The following is a 25,833-nucleotide window of genomic DNA, read 5'->3' as shown; positions in this document are numbered from 1 at the left end:
ACCGTGCTGCTGGCCTGCCTTGTTCTGCTTTCAAAGCCAGTGATTTAGCCCTGTGCTAAAGCAGGCCCTGGTTGAGACATTTATAGAAACATTTGCTGTCCTCTGATATTTTGTGCTCGTGTTCTTTGCTAATTTTTCTTTGCTCTTTTTATTATATTATTAGTCCACCTTTGTTGATCTTTATAAGTTTCCCAATCTCCTATCCTGACTCCAGTCTTTACAATTGGGTATGCCTTATCTTTTGTCTTTATGTTATCTTTAACTTCCTTACTCAGCCATTAATGTTTTCCCCCTTTTACAATCTGCCAAATTGACAATAGCAGGGGGTGGGGCATGAAGGGGGTGGTACCTGAGGAGGGCCTAAAAGGTGGGTGGCACGGTAGCACAGTAGTTAGCACTGTTGCTTCACAACGCCAGGGTCCCGGGTTCGATTCCCGGCTTGGGTCACTGTCTGTGCGGAGTCAGCACGCCCTCCCCGTGTCTGCGTGGGTTTCCTCCGGGTGCTCCGGTTTCCTCCCACAAGTCCCGAAAGACGTGCTGTTGGTGAATTGGACATTCTGAATTCTCTCTCTGTGTACCCGAACAGGCGCCGGAATGTGGTGACTAGGGGCTTTTCACAGTAACTTCATTGCAGTGTTAATGTCAGCCTACTTGTGACACTAATAAAGATTGTTATTATTATTATTACAGTTAGGACACGCTGCATTGTCAGACTGACGTTTTCCTCCTATTGCCTCTCTAGCTCAGCCACCTTGCCGATCACCTTTCGTTGCCTGGAGGACAAGATTGGGCTGGATAAACGAATCACCAGATTTGTGTTGCCTGTTGGTGCCACCATTAACATGGATGGCACTGCCTTGTACGAAGCTCTTGCTGCCATCTTTATCGCACAAGTTAACAACTTTGAACTCAACTTTGGACAAATCCTCACTATCAGGTAACAGGGACTTTTACTCAGGTAACTAAAGTTACTCCTGCAATCCTAGAGCATTAATCAATTGGGCTTGTTCTTTCAAAGTGTCGCCTAGTCATCATTGTGCTTTGGGGAAATGACTGTATTTCCCTTTTTTGAGATGTTCCACTAAGTTCAAAGTGAAGCCAAGATCATTCTGACTTTTGGCCTGAAACAGTTAGGAAATGCTCATGTGATCTGGGTTACTATGGAGCTGGAGCTAAGGATAAATAGAAAGTTAATTTGATATTAGCTTACATTGAATATAAGAATTGGCAAGTCATGTTGCAGCTGTATAGAACCTTATTTAGGCCACACTTGGAGTATAGTGTTCAATTCTGGTCGCCACACTACCAGAAGGATGTGGAGGCTTTAGAGAGGGTGCAGAAGAGATTTACCAGGATGTTGCCTGGTATGGAGGGCATTAGCTATGACGAGCGGTTGAATAAACTCGGTTTGTTCTCACTGGAACGACGGAGGCTGAGGGCCGACCTGATAGAGGTCTACAAAATTATGAGGGGCATAGACGGAGTGGATAGTCAGAGGCTTTTCCCCAGGGTAGAGGGGTCAATTACTAGGGGGAAGAGGTTTAAGGTGCGAGGGGCAAGGTTTAGAGTAGATGTACGAGGCAAGTCTTTTTACACAGAGGGTAGTGGGTGCTTGGAACTCGCTGCCGGAGGAGGTGGTGGAAGCAGGGATGACAAGTCCTGAAAGACGTGCTGTTAGGTGAATTGAACATTCTGAATTCTCCCTCTGTGTACCCGAACAGGCGCCAGAATGTGGTGACTAGGGGTCTTTCACAGTAACTTCATTAATGTGTTGATGTAAACTTACTTGTGACAATAAAGACTATTATATTATTATTATTAAACTAGATGTTCTGTAGTTTATCATTCACTTCGGCTGGTCTACAGAACACGACATGGTACCAGGTTTGCTGATTTACTAAGAACTCGAAGATTCGGTACAAAAAATCCAAACCACTGAAGTTAACTTTGAAGGATAAGGAAGAAACCACATCTTTGCTACTAACCGTGCTACCTACTGACATCTGGTTCCCAATGCACGGTAAAACATCGAAGCCTGGGTTGGAAGGCATCAAGGCACCTCAACAGCTTCGGATTACTGGTAACGCAGACGAGAATTGGAGGGTGTTTAAGCAGCAGTTTAAACTTGATGTTATAGCCCATGGTCTGCAGGCACAGCCAATGAGAGGTGTTGTGCATTGCTGCTTACTGTAGAGGTCCTCAAGCAATTGAGATCTTCAACACCTGTCTTTGAAGACGAGGCTGACAGCAAAAGCTTCAATGAAGTTCCCCAACAATTCGATCGTCAGTGCTCCCCTAAAAAATAATGAAACCTTTGAGCGCTACCTATTCCATACGCACATCCAGAACACGGAGAGGCATTCGATAGCTTCCTCACTAATTAGCGTTTGAAGGCACTGTCATGCAGCTTCACCCCAGTCATCAATGACCCACGATCGGATAGTTTTCAGAATCTGCCATGATAAACCGCACGAGTGGCTACCACGGGAAACAGACCTGCAACTTGAAGGTACGATCACGTTGGTGAGCTTACAGCAAAGCAGCACAGCATGCTGAATCTCCGGCATTTTGGTGAGAAGGCAGAAGAGGTGGCAGAGTGTGGTGACGGAGCTGAATAAGAAACGTGCTCCCAGTGTGGGCGTCCGATCCGATCCTCCATTTCGTGTCCACAATGTGCAAACAGCATTTGCCAAAGCAATGCATTGTTTATGGAAAAACGTGTGCCATCTGTAACGGCAGAAATCATTTTCCAACCCAATGTTATTCAAGGAGAAGACCTGAACATATAAAGAGTTTCAGCATTATTGATGAAGTGTGCCTAGAGGACACATACTTTGTAAACATGATCTCCAGAGAAGACAATGAGGCTCAAGTCATACCAAATAACAAGGTATTTGTGCCAATCTGCATATTTTAATGATAAACACATTATGCATATCATGGTCAAATGTAAAATAGTGAATTGAAGGCAGATAATCATGAAGATAAATGGACAGTTCCATTAAAGATAAATGGCTCAGTCATAACGGCCAAGCTCGACACTGGTGCGCGGGCCAACCTCATCAACCTGTCCGATGTACAAAAGCTGCAGATTCAACCAAATATAGTTACCAGAGTGGTATTGTTAAGAGATTACAATGGGAATGAAACCTCGTCGTTAGGAGCATGTGAGCTTGATGTCGATGTTAAAAACAAAATTCACTAGTTGAAACTTTCTGTGGTGACTCTCCCAGTGCATGAGAGTGAACGTCTGCACACAGTGCGTCTGCACACAGTGCGGGAGAGTGAATGTCTGCACACAGTGCGTCTGCACACAGTGCGGGAGAGTGAATGTCTGCACACAGTGCGTCTGCACACAGTGCGGGAGAGTGAATGTCTGCACACAGTGCGTCTGCACACAGTGCGTCTGCACACAGTGCGGGAGAGTGAATGTCTGCACACAGTGCGTCTGCACACACTGCGTCTGCACACAGTGCGGGAGAGTGAATGTCTGCACACAGTGCGGGAGAGAGAATGTCTGCACACAGTGCGTCTGCACACAGTGCGTCTGCACACAGTGCGGGAGAGTGAATGTCTGCACACAGTGCGTCTGCACACAGTGCGACTGTACACAGTGCGGGAGAGTGAATGTCTGCACACAGTGCGTCTGCACACAGTGCGGGAGAGTGAATATCTGCACACAGTGCGTCTGCACACAGTGCGGGAGAGTGAATATCTGCACACACTGCGTCTGCACACAGTGCGGGAGAGTGAATGTCTGCACACAGTGCGGGAGAGTGAATGTCTGCACACAGTGCGTCTGCACACAGTGCGACTGTACACAGTGCGGGAGAGTGAATGTCTGCACACAGTGCGGGAGAGTGAATGTCTGCACACAGTGCGTCTGCACACAGTGCGACTGTACACAGTGCGGGAGAGTGAATGTCTGCACACAGTGCGTCTGCACACAGTGCGTCTGCACACAGTGCGGGAGAGTGAATATCTGCACACAGTGCGTCTGCACAGAGTGCGGGAGAGTGAATGTCTGCACACAGTGCGGGAGAGTGAATGTCTGCACACAGTGCGTCTGCACACAGTGCGACTGTACACAGTGCGGGAGAGTGAATGTCTGCACACAGTGCGGGAGAGTGAATGTCTGCACACAGTGCGTCTGCACACAGTGCGACTGTACACAGTGCGGGAGAGTGAATGTCTGCACACAGTGCGTCTGCACACAGTGCGTCTGCACACAGTGCGGGAGAGTGAATATCTGCACACAGTGCGTCTGCACAGAGTGCGGGAGAGTGAATGTCTGCACACAGTGCGGGAGAGTGAATGTCTGCACACAGTGCGTCTGCACACAGTGCGGGAGAGTGAATGTCTGCACACAGTGCGTCTGCACACAGTGCGGGAGAGTGAATGTCTGCACACAGTGCGTCTGCACACAGTGCGTCTGCACACAGTGCGTCTGCACACAGTGCGGGAGAGTGAATGTCTGCACACAGTGCGTCTGCACACAGTGCGGGAGAGTGAATGTCTGCACACAGTGCGTCTGCACACACTGCGTCTGCACACAGTGCGGGAGAGTGAATGTCTGCACACAGTGCGGGAGAGTGAATGTCTGCACACAGTGCGTCTGCACACAGTGCGGGAGAGTGAATGTCTGCACACAGTGCGTCTGCTCACAGTGCGGGAGAGTGAATGTCTGCACACAGTGCGTCTGCACACAGTGCGGGAGAGTGAATGTCTGCACACAGTGCGTCTGCACACAGTGCGGGAGAGTGAATGTCTGCACACAGTGCGTCTGCACACAGTGCGGGAGAGTGAATGTCTGCACACAGTGCGTCTGCACACAGTGCGGGAGAGTGAATGTCTGCACACAGTGCGTCTGCACACAGTGCGTCTGCACACAGTGCGTCTGCACACAGTGCGGGAGAGTGAATGTCTGCACACAGTGCGTCTGCACACAGTGCGGGAGAGTGAACGTCTGCACACAGTGCGTCTGCTCACAGTGCGTCTGCACACAGTGCGGGAGAGTGAATGTCTGCACACAGTGCGTCTGCACACAGTGCGGGAGAGTGAATGTCTGCACACAGTGCGTCTGCACACAGTGCGGGAGAGTGAATGTCTGCACACAGTGCGTCTGCACACAGTGCGGGAGAGTGAATGTCTGCACACAGTGCGTCTGCACACAGTGCTGGAGAGTGAATGTCTGCACACAGTGCGTCTGCACACAGTGCGGGAGAGTGAATGTCTGCACACAGTGCGTCTGCACACAGTGCGGGAGAGTGAATGTCTGCACACAGTGCGTCTGCTCACAGTGCGTCTGCACACAGTGCGTCTGCACACAGTGCGGGAGAGTGAATGTCTGCACACAGTGCGTCTGCACACAGTGCGTCTGCACACAGTGCGGGAGAGTGAATGTCTGCACACAGTGCGTCTGCACACAGTGCGGGAGAGTGAATGTCTGCACACAGTGCGGGAGAGTGAATGTCTGCACACAGTGCGTCTGCACACAGTGCGTCTGCACACAGTGCGGGAGAGTGAATGTCTGCACACAGTGCGTCTGCACACAGTGCGTCTGCACACAGTGCGGGAGAGTGAATGTCTGCACACAGTGCGTCTGCACACAGTGCGGGAGAGTGAATGTCTGCACACAGTGCGGGAGAGTGAATGTCTGCACACAGTGCGTCTGCACACAGTGCGACTGTACACAGTGCGGGAGAGTGAATGTCTGCACACAGTGCGGGAGAGTGAATGTCTGCACACAGTGCGTCTGCACACAGTGCGGGAGAGTGAATGTCTGCACACAGTGCGTCTGCACACAGTGCGGGAGAGTGAATGTCTGCACACAGTGCGGGAGAGTGAATGTCTGCACACAGTGCGTCTGCACACAGTGCGACTGTACACAGTGCGGGAGAGTGAATGTCTGCACACAGTGCGTCTGCACACAGTGCGGGAGAGTGAATGTCTGCACACAGTGCGTCTGCACACAGTGCGTCTGCACACAGTGCGGAGAGTGAATGTCTGCACACAGTGCGTCTGCACACAGTGCGTCTGCACACAGTGCGGGAGAGTGAACGTCTGCACACGGTGCGTCTGCACACAGTGCGGGAGAGTGAATGTCTGCACACAGTGCGTCTGCACACAGTGCGTCTGCACACAGTGCGGGAGAGTGAATGTCTGCACACAGTGCGTCTGCACACAGTGCGTCTGCACACAGTGCGTCTGCACACAGTGCGGGAGAGTGAATGTCTGCACACAGTGCGTCTGCACACAGTGCGGGAGAGTGAATGTCTGCACACAGTGCGTCTGCACACAGTGCGGGAGAGTGAATGTCTGCACACAGTGCGTCTGCACACAGTGCGTCTGCACACAGTGCGTCTGCACACAGTGCGTCTGCACACAGTGCGGGAGAGTGAATGTCTGCACACAGTGCGTCTGCACACAGTGCGGGAGAGTGAATGTCTGCACACAGTGCGTCTGCACACAGTGCGTCTGCACACAGTGCGTCTGCACACAGTGCGTCTGCACACAGTGCGTCTGCACACAGTGCGGGAGAGTGAATGTCTGCACACAGTGCGTCTGCACACAGTGCGGGAGAGTGAATGTCTGCACACAGTGCGGGAGAGTGAATGTCTGCACACAGTGCGTCTGCACACAGTGCGGGAGAGTGAATGTCTGCACACAGTGCGGGAGAGTGAATGTCTGCACACAGTGCGTTTGCACACAGTGCGTCTGCTCACAGTGCGTCTGCTCACAGTGTGGGAGAGTGAATGTCTGCACACAGTGCGTCTGCACACAGTGCGGGAGAGTGAATGTCTGCACACAGTGCGGGAGAGTGAATGTCTGCACACAGTGCGTCTGCACACAGTGCGGGAGAGTGAATGTCTGCACACAGTGCGTCTGCACACAGTGCGGGAGAGTGAATGTCTGCACACAGTGCGGGAGAGTGAATGTCTGCACACAGTGCGTCTGCACACAGTGCGGGAGAGTGAATGTCTGCACACAGTGCGTCTGCACACAGTGCGTCTGCTCACAGTGCGTCTGCTCACAGTGCGGGAGAGTGAATGTCTGCACACAGTGCGTCTGCACACAGTGCGGGAGAGTGAATGTCTGCACACAGTGCGGGAGAGTGAATGTCTGCACACAGTGCGTCTGCACACAGTGCGGGAGAGTGAATGTCTGCACACAGTGCGTCTGCACACAGTGCGGGAGAGTGAACGTCTGCACACAGTGCGTCTGCACACAGTGCGTCTGCTCACAGTGCGTCTGCACACAGTGCGTCTGCACACAGTGCGGGAGAGTGAATGTCTGCACACAGTGCGTCTGCACACAGTGCGTCTGCTCACAGTGCGTCTGCACACAGTGCGTCTGCACACAGTGCGGGAGAGTGAATGTCTGCACACAGTGCGTCTGCACACAGTGCGTCTGCACACAGTGCGGGAGAGTGAATGTCTGCACACAGTGCGTCTGCACACAGTGCGGGAGAGTGAATGTCTGCACACAGTGCGGGAGAGTGAATGTCTGCACACAGTGCGTCTGCACACAGTGCGTCTGCACACAGTGCGACTGTACACAGTGCGGGAGAGTGAATGTCTGCACACAGTGCGTCTGCACACAGTGCGTCTGCACACAGTGCGGGAGAGTGAATGTCTGCACACAGTGCGTCTGCACACAGTGCGTCTGCACACAGTGCGGGACAGTGAATGTCTGCACACAGTGCGTCTGCACACAGTGCGGGAGAGTGAATGTCTGCACACAGTGCGGGAGAGTGAATGTCTGCACACAGTGCGGGAGAGTGAATGTCTGCACACAGTGCGTCTGCACACAGTGCGGGAGAGTGAATGTCTGCACACAGTGCGTCTGCACACAGTGCGGGAGAGTGAATGTCTGCACACAGTGCGGGAGAGTGAATGTCTGCACACAGTGCGTCTGCACACAGTGCGACTGTACACAGTGCGGGAGAGTGAATGTCTGCACACAGTGCGTCTGCACACAGTGCGGGAGAGTGAATGTCTGCACACAGTGCGTCTGCACACAGTGCGTCTGCACACAGTGCGGAGAGTGAATGTCTGCACACAGTGCGTCTGCACACAGTGCGTCTGCACACAGTGCGGGAGAGTGAACGTCTGCACACAGTGCGTCTGCACACAGTGCGGGAGAGTGAATGTCTGCACACAGTGCGTCTGCACACAGTGCGTCTGCTCACAGTGCGTCTGCACACAGTGCGGGAGAGTGAATGTCTGCACACAGTGCGTCTGCACACAGTGCGTCTGCACACAGTGCGTCTGCACACAGTGCGGGAGAGTGAATGTCTGCACACAGTGCGTCTGCACACAGTGCGTCTGCACACAGTGCGGGAGAGTGAATGTCTGCACACAGTGCGTCTGCACACAGTGCGTCTGCACACAGTGCGGGAGAGTGAATGTCTGCACACAGTGCGGGAGAGTGAATGTCTGCACACAGTGCGTCTGCACACAGTGCGGGAGAGTGAATGTCTGCACACAGTGCGTCTGCACACAGTGCGGGAGAGTGAATGTCTGCACACACTGCGTCTGCACACAGTGCGGGAGAGTGAATGTCTGCTCACAGTGCGTCTGCACACAGTGCGGGAGAGTGAATGTCTGCACACAGTGCGTCTGCACACAGTGCGGGAGAGTGAATGTCTGCACACAGTGCGGGAGAGTGAATGTCTGCACACAGTGTGGGAGAGTGAATGTCTGCACACAGTGCGGGAGAGTGAATGTCTGCACACAGTGTGGGAGAGTGAATGTCTGCACACAGTGCGTCTGCACACAGTGCGGGAGAGTGAATGTCTGCACACAGTGTGGGAGAGTGAATGTCTGCACACAGTGCGTCTGCACACAGTGCGGGAGAGTGAATGTCTGCACACAGTGCGTTTGCACACAGTGCGTCTGCTCACAGTGCGTCTGCTCACAGTGCGGGAGAGTGAATGTCTGCACACAGTGCGTCTGCACACAGTGCGGGAGAGTGAATGTCTGCACACAGTGCGTTTGCACACAGTGCGTCTGCTCACAGTGCGTCTGCTCACAGTGCGGGAGAGTGAATGTCTGCACACAGTGCGTCTGCACACAGTGCGGGAGAGTGAATGTCTGCACACAGTGCGGGAGAGTGAATGTCTGCACACAGTGCGTCTGCACACAGTGCGGGAGAGTGAATGTCTGCACACAGTGCGTCTGCACACAGTGCGGGAGAGTGAATGTCTGCACACAGTGCGTCTGCTCACAGTGCGGGAGAGTGAATGTCTGCACACAGTGCGTCTGCACACAGTACGGGAGAGTGAATGTCTGCACACAGTGCGGGAGAGTGAATGTCTGCACACAGTGCGTCTGCACACAGTGCGGGAGAGTGAATGTCTGCACACAGTGCGGGAGAGTGAATGTCTGCACACAGTGCGGGAGAGTGAATGTCTGTATACAGTGCTTCAGACACGGCTCTGGGCCCAGTGCTGGGAAATGGGATTAAAATGGTTAGGTGGTTGTTTATGACCGGCGCAGACTCGATGGGCTGAAGGGCCTTTTCTGTGCTGTATGTTCTGTATGACTCTGTGACTCCACACAGTTACCCAAGACCAAAATTAAACCAGGGTCTCTGGCACTGTGAGGCAACAGTGCTAACCACTGTGCCACCGAGTGAGACAGTGGTAATCCCAGCCAAGCTCATATCCAAACTCCAAAACCTAGGACTTGGCTCCTCACTCTGCAACTGGATCCTTGTCTTTCTGACCCACAGACCACAGTCAGTAAGAATGAACACCAACACCTGCTCCACAATAGTCCTCAATACCGGTGCCCCGCAAGGCTGCGTACTTAGCCCCCTACTCTACTCCCTGTACACACACGACTGTGTGGCAAAACTTGGTTCCAACTCCATCTACAAGCTCCATAGTGGGCCGGATCTCGAATGACGACGAGTCCGAATACAGGAGGGAGATAGAGAACCTAGTGGAGTGGTGTAACGACAACAATCTCTCCCTCAATGCCAGCAAAACTAAAGAGCTGGTCATCGACTTCAGGAAGCAAAGTACTGTACACACCCCTGTCAGCATCAATGGGGCCGAGGTGGAGATGGTTAGCAGTTTCAAATTCCATGGGGTGCACATCACCAAAAATCTGTCCTGGTCCACCCACGTCGACGCTACCACCAAGAAAGCTCAACAGCACCTATACTTCCTCAGGAAACTAAAGAAATTCGGCATGTCCACATTAACATAGAACATAGAACAGTACAGCACAGAACAGGCCCTTCGGCCCTCAATGTTGTGCCGAGCCATGATCACCCCACTTAAACCCACGTAACCCCGTAACCCAACAATCCCCCCATTAACCTTACACTACGGGCAATTTAGCATGGCCAATCCACCTAACCCGCACATCTTTGGACTGTGGGAGGAAACCGGAGCACCCGGAGGAAACCCACGCACACACGGGGAGGACGTGCAGACTCCACACAGACAGTGACCCAGCCGGGAATCGAACCTGGGACCCTGGAGCTGTGAAGCATTGATGCTAACCACCATGCTACCGTGAGGCCCCAACTTTTGGTAACCCTTACCAACTTTTACAAATGCACTATAGAAAGCATCCTATCGGGCTGCATCACAGCCTGGTATGGCAACTGCTCGGCCCAGGACCGCAAGGAACTTCAGAGAGTTGTGAATACCGCCCAGTCCATCACACAAACCTGCCTCCCATCCACTGACTCCATCTACACCTCCCGCTGCCGGGGGAAAGCGGGCAGCATAATCAAGGATCCCTCCCACCCGGCTTACTCACTCTTCCAACTTCTTGTCTGAGAACACGCACGAACAGACTCAAAAACAGCTTCTTCCCCAGTGTCACCAGACTCCTAAACGATCCTCTTATTGACTGAACTGATCTCTCCGCACATCTTCGCGACTGAACAGTACTACACTCCGTATGCTTCACCCGATGCCTGTGCCTATGTATTTACATTGTGTATTTTATGTTTGCCCTATTATGTATTTTCATTTCATGTCCAGAATGATCTGTGTGAGTTGCTCACAGAACAATACTTTTCACTGGACCTCGGTACACGTAACAATAAAACAATTCAAATCCAAATCCAGAGCTATGGTAGAGAGTAGGGCTGTGGTTTTAGTTTCAGATTGATACAGGGCTATGGAGAGAGAGCGGGGCAGTGGGATAAATTTGTGATTTACACAGGGCTACGGGAAGGGAATGGGACAGAGGGAGTATTTAGGGATTGATACGGGCTTTGGGGAGGGAGTGGTGAAGAGCAATTACTTTTGGATCAATACATGGCGACGATTGGAGAGCATGCAGTGGGATTAGTTTGAGATTGGTATAAGGATGTGGCATGAGAGTTGAACAGGGGGATTAGTTGGACATTGATGCAGGGCTGTGGGGTGAGACTGGGGTATTAGGGTTCATTTGGAGATTAATTCAGGACCATAGGGAGAGCGTGGGCCAGTGGGATTAGTTTGTGATTGGTACAGTGCTTGGGGAGCGATTGGGCCAATGGGATTAGTCGTATGAGGAACGTTTGAGGACTCTGGGTCTGTACTCGTTGGAGTTTAGAAGGATGAGGGGGAATCTTATTGAAACTTACAGGATACTGCGAGGCCTGGATAGAGTGGACGTGGAGAGGATGTTTCCACTTGTAGGACAAACTAGAACCAGAGGCACAATCTCAGTCTAAAGGGACGATCCTTTAAAACAGAGATGAGGAGGAATTTCTCCAGCCAGAGGGTGGTGAATCTGTGGAACTCTTTGCCGCAGAAGGCTGTGGAGGCCAAATCACTGAGTGTCTTTAAGGCAGAGATAGATAGGTTCTTGATTAATAAGAGGATCAGGGGTTATGGGGAGAAGGCAGGAGAATGGGGATGAGAAAATATCAGCCATGATTGAATGGCGATGCAGACTCGATGGGCCGAGTGGCCTAATTCTGCTCCTATGTCTGATGGTATTATGGATTGTGATTGGTAGAGTGCTTGGGGAACGATTGGGGCAGTGGGATTAGATTGGGGCAGTGGGATTAGATTGGGGCAGTGGGATTAGATTGGGGCAGTGGGATTAGATTGGGGCAGTGGGATTAGATTGGGGCAGTGGGATTAGATTGGGGCAGTGGGATTAGATTGGGGCAGTGTGATTAGATTGTGATTGAGACAGTTTCTTGCGGAGGGTTTGGTCGGCGGCGTTAGTTTGGGAAAGGGCTATGTATCGGAAGAGAATGGATCAGTGGGATTGGTTTGGGATTGTTGTTATAGAATGCTGGGTCTTCGTGCACAGACTGTGTATGATCGTAAACATTCTTCGGAAACTCCGCACTCACATTGCTTCGTGGGAAATCCAATTTGCGTGTCACTGATGTCTAACACTCTTACATCATGGATCTATTGCTTGGGAGATTCCCTCTTCCCCAATTTTCTCAATTTCCCTCAATTTCATTTTATAATGCTGTTAGATTTGGTATGGAGTATTCTGGACAAATTATTGAATGCCTTTGTTTTTCTCTTCATCCCAGTATCACTGCCACAGCTGCTAGTATTGGTGCAGCCGGCATTCCGCAGGCAGGCCTGGTAACCATGGTAATCGTCCTGACATCTGTGGGGCTTCCAACAGACGACATCACGTTGATCATCGCCGTGGATTGGTTTCTGTGCGTATGTCTATACAAAGTATTTACAGCATAGAAACAGGCCATTTGGCCCATCAAGTACTTGCTGGTGTTTATAGAACAAAGAAAAGTACAGCACAGGAACAGGCCCTTCGGCCCTCCAAGCCTGTGCTAACCATGATGCCCTAAAAACAAAACCTTCTGTCCTTACTGGGTCCATATCCCTCTATTTCCGCCCTATTCATGGACCCATCCAGATGCCTCTTTATTGTTGCTGATGTTCCTGCTTCCACCACATCCTCTGGCAGCACGTTCCAGGTACCCACCACTCTCTGTGTGAGAAACCTTCCCCACACATCTCCCTTAAACTTTCCCCCTCTTACTGAACCTGTGCCCCCCTGTAATTGACACTTCCACCCTGGGGAAAAGCCTCTGACTATCCACCCTGTCTATGCCCCTCATAATTTTGTCGACCTCTATCAGGTCTCCCCTCAGCCTCTGTCATTCCAGTGAAAACAATCTTAGTTTATTCAGCCTCTCCTCATAGCCAACACCCTGGAGACCCGGCAACATCCTGGTGAATCTGCTTTGCACTCTCTCCAAAGCTTCCACGGCTTTCTGATAATGTGGTGACCAACACTTCACGTAATACTCCAAATGCGGCCTAACCAAGGTTTGTGGACCTGCACGCCCAGATCCCTCTGTATGTTAATGTTCCTGAGGGTTCGGCCATAATTCATACCTAGATTTGATTCTCCAACATGCATGACCTCGCGTTTGTCCAGATTAAACTCCATCTGCCATTTCTGTGCCCGAGATTTCCAATCTATCTATATCCTGTTGCATCCTCTGACAATCCTCGGCACTATCAGCAACTCCGCCAATCTTTGTGTCATCCGCAAAATTGCTCATCAGACCACCCACCAGATTCCTCCAGATCATTTATACATACTACAAACAACAGAGGTCCCAACACTGATCCCTGCGGAACACCACTAGCGATGATGCAGTAAATCCTCCTCCCCTGCCAGACAAATAGAAAATCAGGGCAGGGACACCACCCCAGCTGATGTCACGATTGGTCAGTCGGCTCCCAGAATGGATCCGCGGGTCGATAGATCACAAACTTTATTTTTTGTTTCGAGACGAGAGTTGAAATGAAATGAAATGAAAGTCGCTTATTGTCACGAGTAGGCTTCAATGAAGTTACTGTGAAAAGCCCCTAGTCGCCACATTCCGGCGCCTGTTCGGGGAGGCTGGTACGGGAATCGAACCGTGCTGCTGGCCTGCTTGGTCTGCTTTAAAAGCCAACAATTTGGCCCAGTGAGCTAAACCAGCCCCAGTTAAGGGAGTTAAGGGAATGCCGATTAACTTTTAACAAAACATTTATTAAACACAATGCTCCTTCACCCCACCTAAATCTTCACACATGTAAACATATTTCTAAAGGTAACAAAATCTATCATGTATTTTAATGATCTCGGTAAGTCCACAGTCCATGTAACCCAACAGACCAATATTGTAGTCATAGAGGTCTATAGCACAGAAAAGGCCCTTCAGCCCATCGAGTCTGCGCCGGTCATAAACAACCACCTAACCATTGTAATCCCATTTCCCAGCACTGGGCCCAGAGCCGTGTCTGCCCTGGGATCGCAGGCGCACATCTAAATACTTCTGAAATGTTGTGAGGGTCTCTGCCTCCACCCCCCTTTCAGGCAGCAAGTTCCAGACTCCCACCACCCTCTGGGTGAAAGGTTTTTCCTCACATCCCCTCTAAACCTCCTGCCCCTTCCCTTAAATCTCTGCCCCCTGGTCATTGACCCCTCCTCCAAGGGGAAAGGTTTCTTCCTGTCGACTCTGTGCCCCTCATAATTTTATACACCTCAATCCTGTCCCCCCTCAGCCTCCTCTGCTCCAAGGAAAACAATCCCAGTCTATCCAATCTCTCTTCATAGCTAAAACTCTCCAGCCCAGGTAACATCCTGGTAAAAACATTCAGATCAAGAGGGATAATTTAAAAGTGTAGGAAACATTGGGTATAATCCGACACAAAAACATCTTTCAAAAGATTAATTTCAAAAGTTTAAATTGAAGGAATAAATCATGGCAGGACAGCTCCAAGGCGTGGTCTGCTCCTCTTGCTCCATGTGGCAGGCTGGGACAGTTCCAGTCCCCCGGGTCAGCATGTGTGTAGGAAATGTCTCCAGTTACAGCTCCTGGAAGCTCGAGTTTCAGAGCTGGAGAGGCGGCTGGAGACATGGTGGACCATTCGCGAGTCGGAGAGCATCGTGGTTAGCACGTATAGAGAGGGTCACACCGCAGGCTCAGGCTCCGCAGGCAGGAAGGGAATGGGTGACCACCAGACAGAGCAAGAGCGCGAGACAGGTAGTGCAGGAATCTCCTGTGGCCATTCCCCTGCAGAACAGATATACCGTGTGGGATAGCGTTTGGGGGAATGGCCTCTCAGGGGAAAACAGCAACAGCCAAACTCGTGGCACCAGGGTTGGTTCTGCTGCAGAGGGGAGGGGGTAATAAGTGTGACAGTGCAATAGTTATCGGGGATTCAATTGTAAGGGGAATAGACAGGTGTTTCTGTGGCTGCAAACGAGATTCCAGGATGGTATGTTGCCTCCCTGGTGCTAGGGTCAAGGATGTCTCGGAGCGGGTACAGGACATTCTGGAGAGGGAGGGTGAACAGCCAGTGGTCGTGGTACAAACAACATAGGTAAAAAAAGGGATGAGGTCCTTTTGTGAGAGCCACGAAGAATCCGGCATGAGTTGTAGAAAAGAAAGAAATAATATTTATTTACAGTAACATATATATACATAACAGCAGCAGCAACTTCCCTTGCTGCTCACTCCTCTCCAGCTGGTTCCAAACTGGCCAGCTCTATTTATGCAGGGAGTCTGCTAATGATTTCTCCGCCCCCCCTCATTGGGGAAGCTCATACTCCCACAGGATTGTGGGATTGCCATTAGTCCCCAGCCAATAAGCAGGCAGGTTATAACATCCCTCCCCCCTCCAAAGTCCAAGGAATCCACCAAAGACCCTGGCGAAGGAGGGCGTTGGACTCGTTTTGACGCAGACCGGACACCATTTGCACGAGGCGCTGGATCGGGCGGCGTGTAACGAGATGGAGACCGGCGCTTCCGTGATGAACGGCGTAACGGTTGTACATCCACGGCCCGTGGGCCCGAGGATTCCCCCTCCTGAGGTGTCCTGTGTCTCCATCTCGGAGTCGGAGTCCGCTGCCTCCGTCATCTCAGCGTCTCTGTCCCCACACGGTTCTGTCAAGACCTGCGCAGGCTTTGAGTGCGGCACCAGAGGGAGATTGTGAGGAATACTTTCCATTGTGTCTGGTCTCTGTGGCTGTGGAAATGAGCTCCTGGGGCGGGGAATCTTTGGCAGGGATGGTCTTCTGGACTGAACATGGTCAACATGTTTGCGCTAGAGACAACCCTGAGCTTGCACCTGGTAAGAGACAGGGCCCGTTTGGCGAAAGATTATGCCAGGGACCCACTGGGCACCACCAGCAAAATTCTGAACGAACACTGGGTACCGGGCCCAAACTGCCGAGTCGGCCGATGCCGAGAAAAACCATGTCCCTGCCGTTCTTGTGTGCGGTGTTCTTTTGTGCCAATGTCCAGGGAAACCATGCTAAGGTGGGTGCGAAGTCTCCAGCCCATTAGGAGTTCTGTGGGAGCTACCCCAGTCACCGCATGGGGGGTGATCCTATATGAAAACAAGAAACATAAGAACATAAGAACTAGGAGCAGGAGTAGGCCATCTGGCCCCTCGAGCCTGCTCCGCCATTCAATTAGATCATGGCTGATCTTTTGTGGACTCAGCTCCACTTTCCGGCCCGAACACCATAACCCTTAATCCCTTTATTCTTCAAAAAACTATCTATCTTTACCTTAAAAACATGTAATGAGGGAGCCTCAACTGCTTCACTGGGCAAGGAATTCCATAGATTCACAACCCTTTGGGTGAAGAAGTTCCTCCTAAACTCAGTCCTAAATCTACTTCCCCTTATTTTGAAGCTATGCCCCCTAGTTCTGCTGTCACCCGCCAGTGGAAACAACCTGCCCGCATCTATCCTATCTATTCCCTTCATAATTTTAAATGTTTCTATAAGATCCCCCCTCATCCTTCTAAATTCCAACGAGTACAGTCCCAGTCTACTCAACCTCTCCTCATAATCCAACCCCTTCAGCTCTGGGATTAACCTAGTGAATCTCCTCTGCACACCCTCCAGCGCCAGTACGTCCTTTCTCAAGTAAGGAGACCAAAACTGAACACAATACTCCAGGTGTGGCCGCACTAACACCTTATACAGTTGCAACATAACCTCCCTAGTCTTAAACTCCATCCCTCTAGCAATGAAGGACAAAATTCCAGGACGAAACGAGCCAGTCTCGTGTCCATCGACCCGGAAGACTACTTCTTTAGGCCTCGTTTGAATGTCTGCACTGCGCGCTCCGCCAACCCATTTGAAACCGGGCGGTAAGGGGCAGTGTGGATATGGCGTATGCCGTTCATCTTCATGAACCTTGCAAACTCCTCACTTGTGAACGGAGTGCCATTGTCCGTGACCAGCACCTCGGGGAGGCCATGCGTACTGAAAGACAAACGCATCTTCTCGATTGTTGCGTAGGACGTTGTGCCTCCCATCTTATGCACCTCCAGCCATTTAGACTGGGCGTCGATTAATAGAAGGAACATGGATCCTTGAAAAGGGCCGGCGAAATCCGCATGCAAGCGCGCCCAAGGCCGCCCTGGCCATTCCCAGTGATGTAGGGGCGCGGCCGGCAGAAGCTTCTGATGCTCCTGGCAAATGGAGCAGTTTTGGGCCACCTTCTCAATGTCGGTGTCGAGGCCTGGCCACCAGACATAACTCCGGGCTAACATCTTCATTTTGGTCACACCTGGATGCCCATTGTGTAAGTCTCTCAGTATCAGTTCCTGTCCTTTTTTCGGGACAATCACACGCGTCCCCCACAAAAGGATGCCGTCTTCCACGCTGAATTCAGACAGCTTGGAGGAAAATGCCCGCAACTCGCCTGGGAGCTGTCTATGCTGCCCACCATACAGGACTATGTGCCGAACCTTTGACAGGACTGGCTCCGTCTGAGTCCACTCACGGATCTGTAATGCCGTGACCGGCAAGGTGTCCATAAAATTTAGGGTTGCAACCACCTCACCAGTCATGGGGGATGACATGGGGCCGGTCGATAAAGGCAATCGGCTCAGTGCGTTGGCATTCCCTATCTGGGTTCCTGGTTTGTGTTCCAGAGAATACTCGTATGCAGCGAGCAACAAAGCCCAGCGCTGGATCCGTGCGGAAGCAATGGGCGGTGTTGGCTTATCCTGTCAAAAAAGTCCCAGCAGAGGCTTATGATCAGTCACAATAGTGAAGTGGCGGCCATATACGTACTGGTGGAAACGTTTCACCGCAAAGACCACTGCCAGGCCCCCGTCTCCATCTGCGCGTACTTTCTTTCCGCTGCAGTCAGTGTGCGGGAGGCGAAAGCTATCGGCTGCTCGGTCCCGTTCTCCATCTTGTGGGACAGGACGGCCCCAATACCATGCGGGGATGTATCACGTGACGAGCAATGGCTTTCCAGTATTATAGTGGGTTAGTAACCCAGACGACGACAATTGTTGTTTTACCCGCCGGAAAGCGGTTTCTTGCGGCTGATCCCAAACCCAGGTGTGATTCTTCTTTAGCAGAAGGTGCAACGGGGCCAGCGTAGTTGCCAGATTGGGGAGGAACTTTCCATAATAGTTTACAAGGCCGAGAAACGAACGAAGATGCGAAGTGTCAGTCGGGGCGGGGGCCTGTTGAATCGCGCGCACCTTCTCTGCGACGGGGTGCAAACCTTCGCGGTCCACCCGATAACCCAGGTAGACTACTTCCTTCACCTGAAATACGCACTTTGTGCGACGTAAACAGACTCCAGCCTCCGAAAAGCGTCTAAGGACAGCCTCCAAATTTTCCAAATGTTCCTGCTCGGACGTCCCTGTGATCAAAATGTCATCTAAGTAGACAGCAACACGCGGTAAACCTCTCAAAATGCCCTTCGTAACGCGTTGAAAAATAGCGCAGGCAGAGGATACTTCAAAGGGCAAACGTGTATATTCATACTGGCCCCGGTGTGTATTGATAGTTACATATGGCCGGGAGGCAGGGTCCAGCTCCAACTGTAGGTAGGTGTGACTCATATCTAATTTTGTGAACGAGAGTCCGCCTGCAAGTTTCGCGTAGAGATCCTCTATGCGAGGCATTGGGTATCGGTCGAGTCGGGAAGCCGTATTCACTAAGTTTATAGTCGCCGCACAAGCGAACTGTGGCATCTGGCTTTATTACAGGTACAATTGGTGCTGCCCAGTCAGCGAAACGGACGGGCCTGATGATACCCAAAGTCTCCAAACGAGTGAGCTCCCCTTCTACCTTCTCGAGAAAGGCGTAAGGCACCGGGCGCGCCCGGAAATAGCGCGGCGTGGCTCCTGGTTCAACTTGGATACGGGCTACGGCCCCTTTTATTTTCCCCAAACCGGGCTGGAATACACCTGGGTATCATCCTAGCACCTCAGTCAACCCTCAAGAAACTGTTTGGAGGATGTGCTGCCACTGCAGCCGCAAATGGGGCAACCAGTCCCGACCCAACAGGCTGGGCCCATGGCCGCGCACCACGATAAGCGGGAAACGCCCCTCCTGGCATCCATAAACAACAGGGGTCATCGTAGTTCCTGCAATGTCCAATGGTTCCCCCGTGTAGGTGGCCAACCTGGCCTGTGTGTCGGTTAATGTAAGGGTCTGTATACCCTGCTTGATGCGGCCGAATGTCCTCTGGGCGATCACTGAGACCACTGCGCCAGTGTCCAACTCCATCTCAAGCGGGTGACCATTGACCCATACTGTCACTTTAATGGGGGCCACACGGGGAGCTGCCACACAATGTAGCTGCAGGCAGTCATCCTCCATCTCCACGTCCTCGGGAGTAGTCGCCGCAGGTTCATCCAAATGGAAGGTACGGCCCCTGGGCTGGCCCCAGTTTTTGTCGGAACGACGGCGCCTCTGGCGCCACCAGGACCGGCGTCCGCGATGGGGTCGGCGCCTACAAGTCTGACACGGACATGGCTCCTCATCCATTGGTTCTGGAGAAGGCTCCCTTCGGGGAGGAATGTCCGACGGCCACTGGCTTTGATCTGGACGTCGCCTCGCCCAAGGTACCGCAGGGGTGCAGTGGGATGCTTTCGGGCGGAAGGGGTTGCGCCCCAAGGCATGCACCTCCATTCCCTGTAGGCCCTGCACTCCCCGTTCTGCGCTCTCTCGGGACAATACTATTTGAATGGCCTGTTGAAAAGTCAATGTTGGCTCGGCTAACAACTTTCTCTGGGTGGCTGCATCGTTAATACCACAAACCAAACGGCCGCGTAACATTACTGACAAGGTCTCACCATAGTCACAGTACTCCGCAATCCTGTGTAGCCTGGATAGAAAGTCGGCAAGGGATTCTCCTGGGGTCCTCTCAGCGGTATTAAACCGGTAATGTTGGACTATCGTGGAAGGGGTTGGGTTAAAATGTTGCCCCACTAAGTTCACAAGTTCATCAAACGTTTTGGTGTCGAGCGCAGCTGGGTACGTAAGGCTCCTAATCACCCCAAACGTATGCGGGCCACAGGCGGTGAGCAATATGACCACCTGGCGCTCGTTTTCGGTGATGTTGTTTGCCCGGAAATAGTAACGCATCCGTTGTGCGTACTGGTTCCAGCTTTCCAGCGCAGCATCAAAAACATCCAAACGTCCATACAGAGGCATGGTGTAATAGAAAACAACTTCCAACCTGTGTCCAACAAAAATCCAGGGAGGTGGCTTCAGCAGTGTAGACAGCTATTCACTTTAACCCTCGTCGCCACTTTTGTGAGGGCCACGAAGAATCCAGCACGAGTTGAAGGATAGAAAGAAATAACATTTATTTACAATAATGAAATGAAATGAAAATCGCTTATTGTCACAAGTAGGCTTCAAATGAAGTTACTGTGAAAAGCCCCTACTCGCCACATTCCGGCACCTGTTCGGGGAGGCTGGTACAGGAATCAAACCGTGCTGCTGGCCTGCCTTCAAAGCCAGCGATTTAGCCCTGTGCTAAACAGCCCCTGTATAACATATATATATATATATATACAGCATCAGTAACTGCCTTGCTGCCCACTCCTCTCCAGCTGGTTCCAAACTGGCCAGCTCTATTTATGCAGGGAGTCTGCTAATGATTTCTCCGCCCCCCTCATTGGGGAAGCTCATACTCCCAAAGGATTGTGGGATTGCCATTAGTCCCCAGCCAATAAGCAGGCAGGTTATAACAGGCCCTGAAAGTGAAATACAGGGATCTAGGAAGGAAGTTGAGAAATTGGATGTCAGGGCAGCATAGTGGAGCAGTGGTTATCACTGGGACTATGGCGCTGAGGACCCGGGTTCGAATCCCTGCCACGGGGTCACTGCCTATGAGGAGTTTGCACATTTTCCCCGTGTTTACGTGGGCCTCACCCCCACAACCCAAAAAATGTGCTGGTTAGGTGGATTGGCCACGCTAAATTGCCCCTTAATTGGTTAAAAAAAATAATAATTGGGTGCTCTAAATTTTTTTTTAAAGAAAGAAATTGGACCTCGAAGGTAGTGACCTCAGGATTATCCCGGTGCCACGTGCTGGTCAGAGTAGAAATGACAGGATATATCGGATGAATATGTGGCTGAAGGGATGGTGTCAGGGGGAGGGTTTCTGATTCCTGGGGCATTGGAACCGGTTCTGGGGGAGGTGGGACCTGTACAAACTGGACGGGTTACACCTGGGCAGGACTGGAACCGATGTCCAAGAGCGGTTGGGGAGGGTTTAAACTAAAATGCCAGGGGGGTGGGAACCTACGCAAGGAGTCAGAGAAAGAGGGAGCGAGGACAAAAGCAAAAGGTAGAAAAATGAATAAGAAAAGTGATAGGTGGAGAGCAAGACAAACATTGTTAAAGGCTCTGTGCCTGAATGCACAAAACATTTACAATAAAGTGGATAAAGGATATGATATAATTGGGATTACGGAGACATGGCTGCAGGGTGACCAGGGATGGGAACTGAATGTCCCAGGGTTCTCAGTATTTAGGAAAGATGGACATAAAGGAAAAGGCGGTGTTGTGGCTCTGCTGGTTAAAGAGGAAATTAACACAGTAGTGAGAAAGGATATTAGCTCTGACAATGTGGAATCTATATGGGTAGAGTTGGGAAATACCAAGGGACAAAAAAATTAGTGGGTGTCACATATAGACCCCCAAACTGCAGTGGTGATGTTGGGAATGTCATCAAACAAGAAATTAGAGATGCATGTAATAAGGGAATATCGGTGATCATGGGTGATTTTAATCTTCACATAGATTGGGCAAATCAAATTAGCCACAATGCCATAGAGTAGGAATTCCTGGAATGTAGATGCGATGGTTTTCTTGACCAATATGTGGAGGAACCAACTAGAGAGCAGGCCACCCTAGACTGGGTACTGTGTAATGAGAAGGGAATCATTGCCAATCTGATTAAGAGGGGGAAAGTACAGTATGAAAGGAAGCTTGCAGGGAACATAAAGACTGACACTAAGGGCGAGATTCTCCGCAAATGCAGAGAGTCGTAAAAGCTGCCGTGAAACTGGCCGTGTTTCACGGCAGCCTTCATGCCCGTTCCCGGGACCCGATTCTCCCCCCCCCCCCCCATCGGGGCTAGGAGCGGGACCCCGGGAATCGCAGTGTCGCAGCCTTAACGACCGTCGTTAAGGCCGTGCGCCAAGATGACACGTGGCCGGCTCCAACCCGCGCATGCGTGGGTGATGTCATCACGCCATTGACGGAACCCGCGCATGTGCGGTTCCGCATTTCCCCACCGCCGCCCGACAAGCTGTGGCAGCTTGATCTTGTCGGGCGGCGGAGGGGAAATAGTGCGTCCCTTTTGGACACAGGCCCGACGATCGGTGGGAGGCCTGTCCCCTCCCGAGCACAACGGTGGTGCTCCCGCCCCAAACAGGCATCCAGCGCCCGTTTTTACGACGGCAGCGAGCAGGTGTGTTTGCTGCTGTGAAAAAACGGGCGTAAAGGCCCGGCCGCTCGGCCCATCGGCCGCGGAGAATCGTCGCTCGCCATAAAAAACGGCGAGCGGCGGTTCGTGACGTGGGTCGGGCGAGGAGGGGTAGAATAGCGGGAGCGCGTGAAAAATGTCGGGAGGCCCTCCCGCTATTCTCCCAACCGGCGTGGGCAGCGGAGAATCGTTCCCTAAGAGTTTCTACAGATATGTGAAGAGAAAGAGATTGGTAAAGAGAAATGTAGGCCCCCTACAGACAGAAACAGGGGAATGCATAAGGGACAAAGAAATGGCTGAGCAATTGAATACTTGGGATTGAAGGCGGATAAATCCTCAGGGCCTGAGAATCTGCATCCCAGAGTGCTTAAGGAGGTGACTCTGGAAATAGTGGATGCATTGGTGGTCATCTTCCGGGATTCTATAGACTCTGGAACTGTCCCTGCAGATTGGAAGGTAGCTCACGTCACTCCGATATTCAAAAAGGGAGGTAGAGAGAAAGCAGGGAATTATAGAGCAGGAAGCCTAACATCGGTAGTGGGGAAAATGCTTGAATCCATTATCAAGGACTTTATAGCAGAACATTTAGAAAGCAGCGGCAGGATCAGTCAGAGTCAGCATGGATTTATGAAGGGAAAATCATGCGTGTCAAATCTTGACAAACAAGTACAGTTGACAAAGGGGAGCCAGTCGATGTGGTATATTTGGACTTTCAGAAGGCGTTTGACAAAGTCCCGCATAAGAGATTATTGAGCAAAATTGAATGGTATGGGTTTGGGGGAAATGTATTGAGGTGGATAGAAAACTGGTTGGCAGAGAGGAAACAAAGAGTAGGGATTAATGGATCCTTTTCAAATTGGCAGGCAGTAACTAGTGGGGTCGGTGCTGGGATCCCAGCTATTCACAATATATATTAATGATTTGGATGAGGGAACAAAATGTAACATCACAAAGTTTGCAGATGAAACCAAATTCGGTGGGAGGGTGAATTGTGACGAGGATTCAGGGATTCTACAGCAAGATCTGGACAGGTTGGGCAAGTGGGCAAACCAATGGCAGATGCAGCATAATTTGGATAAGTGCGAGCTTATCCAGTTTGGAAGCAAAAACAGGAAGGCAGATTACTACCTGAATGGTTGTAAATTGGGAGAGGGGAGTGTGCAGCGGGACCTGGGTGTCCTTGTGCACCAGTCGCTGAAGGTAAGCATGCAGGGGCAGCAGGCGGTAAAGAAGGCTAATGGTATGTTGGCCTTCATTGCGAGAGGTTTAGAGTATAGAAGCAGGGATGGGTTGCTGCAATTGTACAGGGCCTTGGTGAGGCCACACCTGGAGTATTGTGGGCAGTTTTGGTCTCCTTCTCTGAGGAAGGATGTTCTTGCTCTGGAGGGAGAGCAGCGAAGGTTTACCAGACTGATTCCAGGGATGGTGGGACTGCCGTATGAGGAGAGATTGACTAGGTTGGGATTGTTCTCGCTGGAGTTCAGAAGAATGAGGGGGGATCTCATAGAAACTTATAAAATTCTAACAGGACTGGACAGGGTAGATGCAGGGAAGATGTTACCAATGATGGGTGTGTCCAGAACCAGGGGTCACAGTCCAAGGATTCAGGGTAAACCGTTTCGGACAGAGATAAGGAGACATTTCTTCACACAAAGAGTGGTGAGCCTGTGGATTTCATTACCACAGGAAGTAGTTGATGCTAAAACTTTGAATATGTTCAAGAGGCGGCTGGATATAGCACTTGGGGAGAATGGGATCAAAGGCTATGGGGAGAAAGCAGGATTAGGTTATTGAGTTGGCTGATCAGCCATGATCGTGATGAATAGTGGAGGAGGCTCAAAGGGCCAAAAGGCCTCCTGCTCCTATCTTCTATGTATCTATGTATCTATGTATGTTGTATGAATTTATATGTTGTATGCTGTTGACTGGTTTATAGGGACCGGCTGCGTACGATGACCAATGTGCTGGGAGACTCCCTGGGAGCCGGGATCGTGGAGCACCTCTCACGCCATGAACTTCAGAAAATGGACGCCGAGGCTCTCAACTCTGTCATTGAGGAAAATGAGAGGAAGAAACCCTATCAGCTGATCGGTCAGGACAACGAGAAACCAACAGACAATGAGACCAAGATGTAGCCACCGTGTTGAAGCTACCTTCCTGACAGACAGTCTCTTCCACTATCTGCATTGAGGCTGATCAGATTGGCCCTGCTGCGCCTTTCCCTTTCCCTGTTTGAAACAAGCTGGAAATTATTGTTACTGTTTAAATTTGGAATAATTGCTGTATATTTTTGTGGAATTTTTTGGCTCCATCACAGCCGAGGCTGGTAAAGGAGGCGAGCCGTTCAAAACTCCATTGATGCCAAGGACACGGGAAGATTCAATCAGCAGGAAGGAGCTTAAAATTCCATCCGGTATCTTTAATTTCTACAGTCACACACTCAGCTCTACTGTACAAGAGCGACTGTAGGTACAGTCAATCCTATTATACACACTCAGTCCTACTGTACAACAGCGAGTGTAGGTACAGTCAATCCTATTATACACACTCAGTCCTACTGTACAACAGCGAGTGTAGGTACAGTCAATCCTATTATACACACTCAGTCCTACTGTACAACAGTGAGTGTAGGTACAGTCAATCCTATTATACACACTCAGCTCTACTGTACAACAGTGAGTGTAGGTACAGTCAATCCTATTATACACACTCAGTTCTACGCTACAACAGTGAGTGTAGGTACAGTCAATCCTATTATACACACTCAGTTCTACGCTACAACAGCGACTGTAGGTACAGTCAATCCTATTCTACACACTCAGTCCTACTGTACAACAGCCAGTGTAGGTACAGTCAATCCTATTCTACACACTCAGTCCTACTGTACAACAGCAAGTGTAGGTACAGTCAATCCTATTGTACACACTCAGTCCTACTGTACAACAGTGAGTGTAGGTACAGTCAATCCTATTGTACACACTCAGTCCTACTGTACAACAGTGAGTGTAGGTACAGTCAATCCTATTATACACACTCAGTCCTACTGTACAGCAGTGAGTGTAGGTACAGTCAATCCTATTATACACACTCAGTCTGGTTTTACATACACGACTGATG

The 25,833-nt window shown here is 50.9% G+C and overlaps 1 protein-coding gene across 1 annotated transcript in view; it reads left to right on the top strand.

Moving 5' to 3' along the window:
- LOC119969962 (excitatory amino acid transporter 1-like) overlaps nt 1-24,955 on the top strand; it is a 201,027-nt gene extending 176,072 nt beyond the window's left edge. The window contains 3 exon segments of the mRNA XM_038803929.1: nt 743-937; nt 12,511-12,645; nt 24,653-24,955. Of these exon segments, the coding sequence (XP_038659857.1) occupies nt 743-937; nt 12,511-12,645; nt 24,653-24,851 (529 nt within the window). The 3' untranslated portion in view covers nt 24,852-24,955.
- Nucleotides 24,956-25,833: the final 878 nt, after the last annotated feature.

Source organism: Scyliorhinus canicula, chromosome 8 (genome assembly GCF_902713615.1).
Source record: "Scyliorhinus canicula chromosome 8, sScyCan1.1, whole genome shotgun sequence".
NCBI classification, from domain to species: domain Eukaryota; kingdom Metazoa; phylum Chordata; class Chondrichthyes; order Carcharhiniformes; family Scyliorhinidae; genus Scyliorhinus; species Scyliorhinus canicula.
The sequence above is the reverse complement of the archived record's forward strand: the minus strand, read 5'-3'. Positions and strand labels throughout refer to the sequence as shown.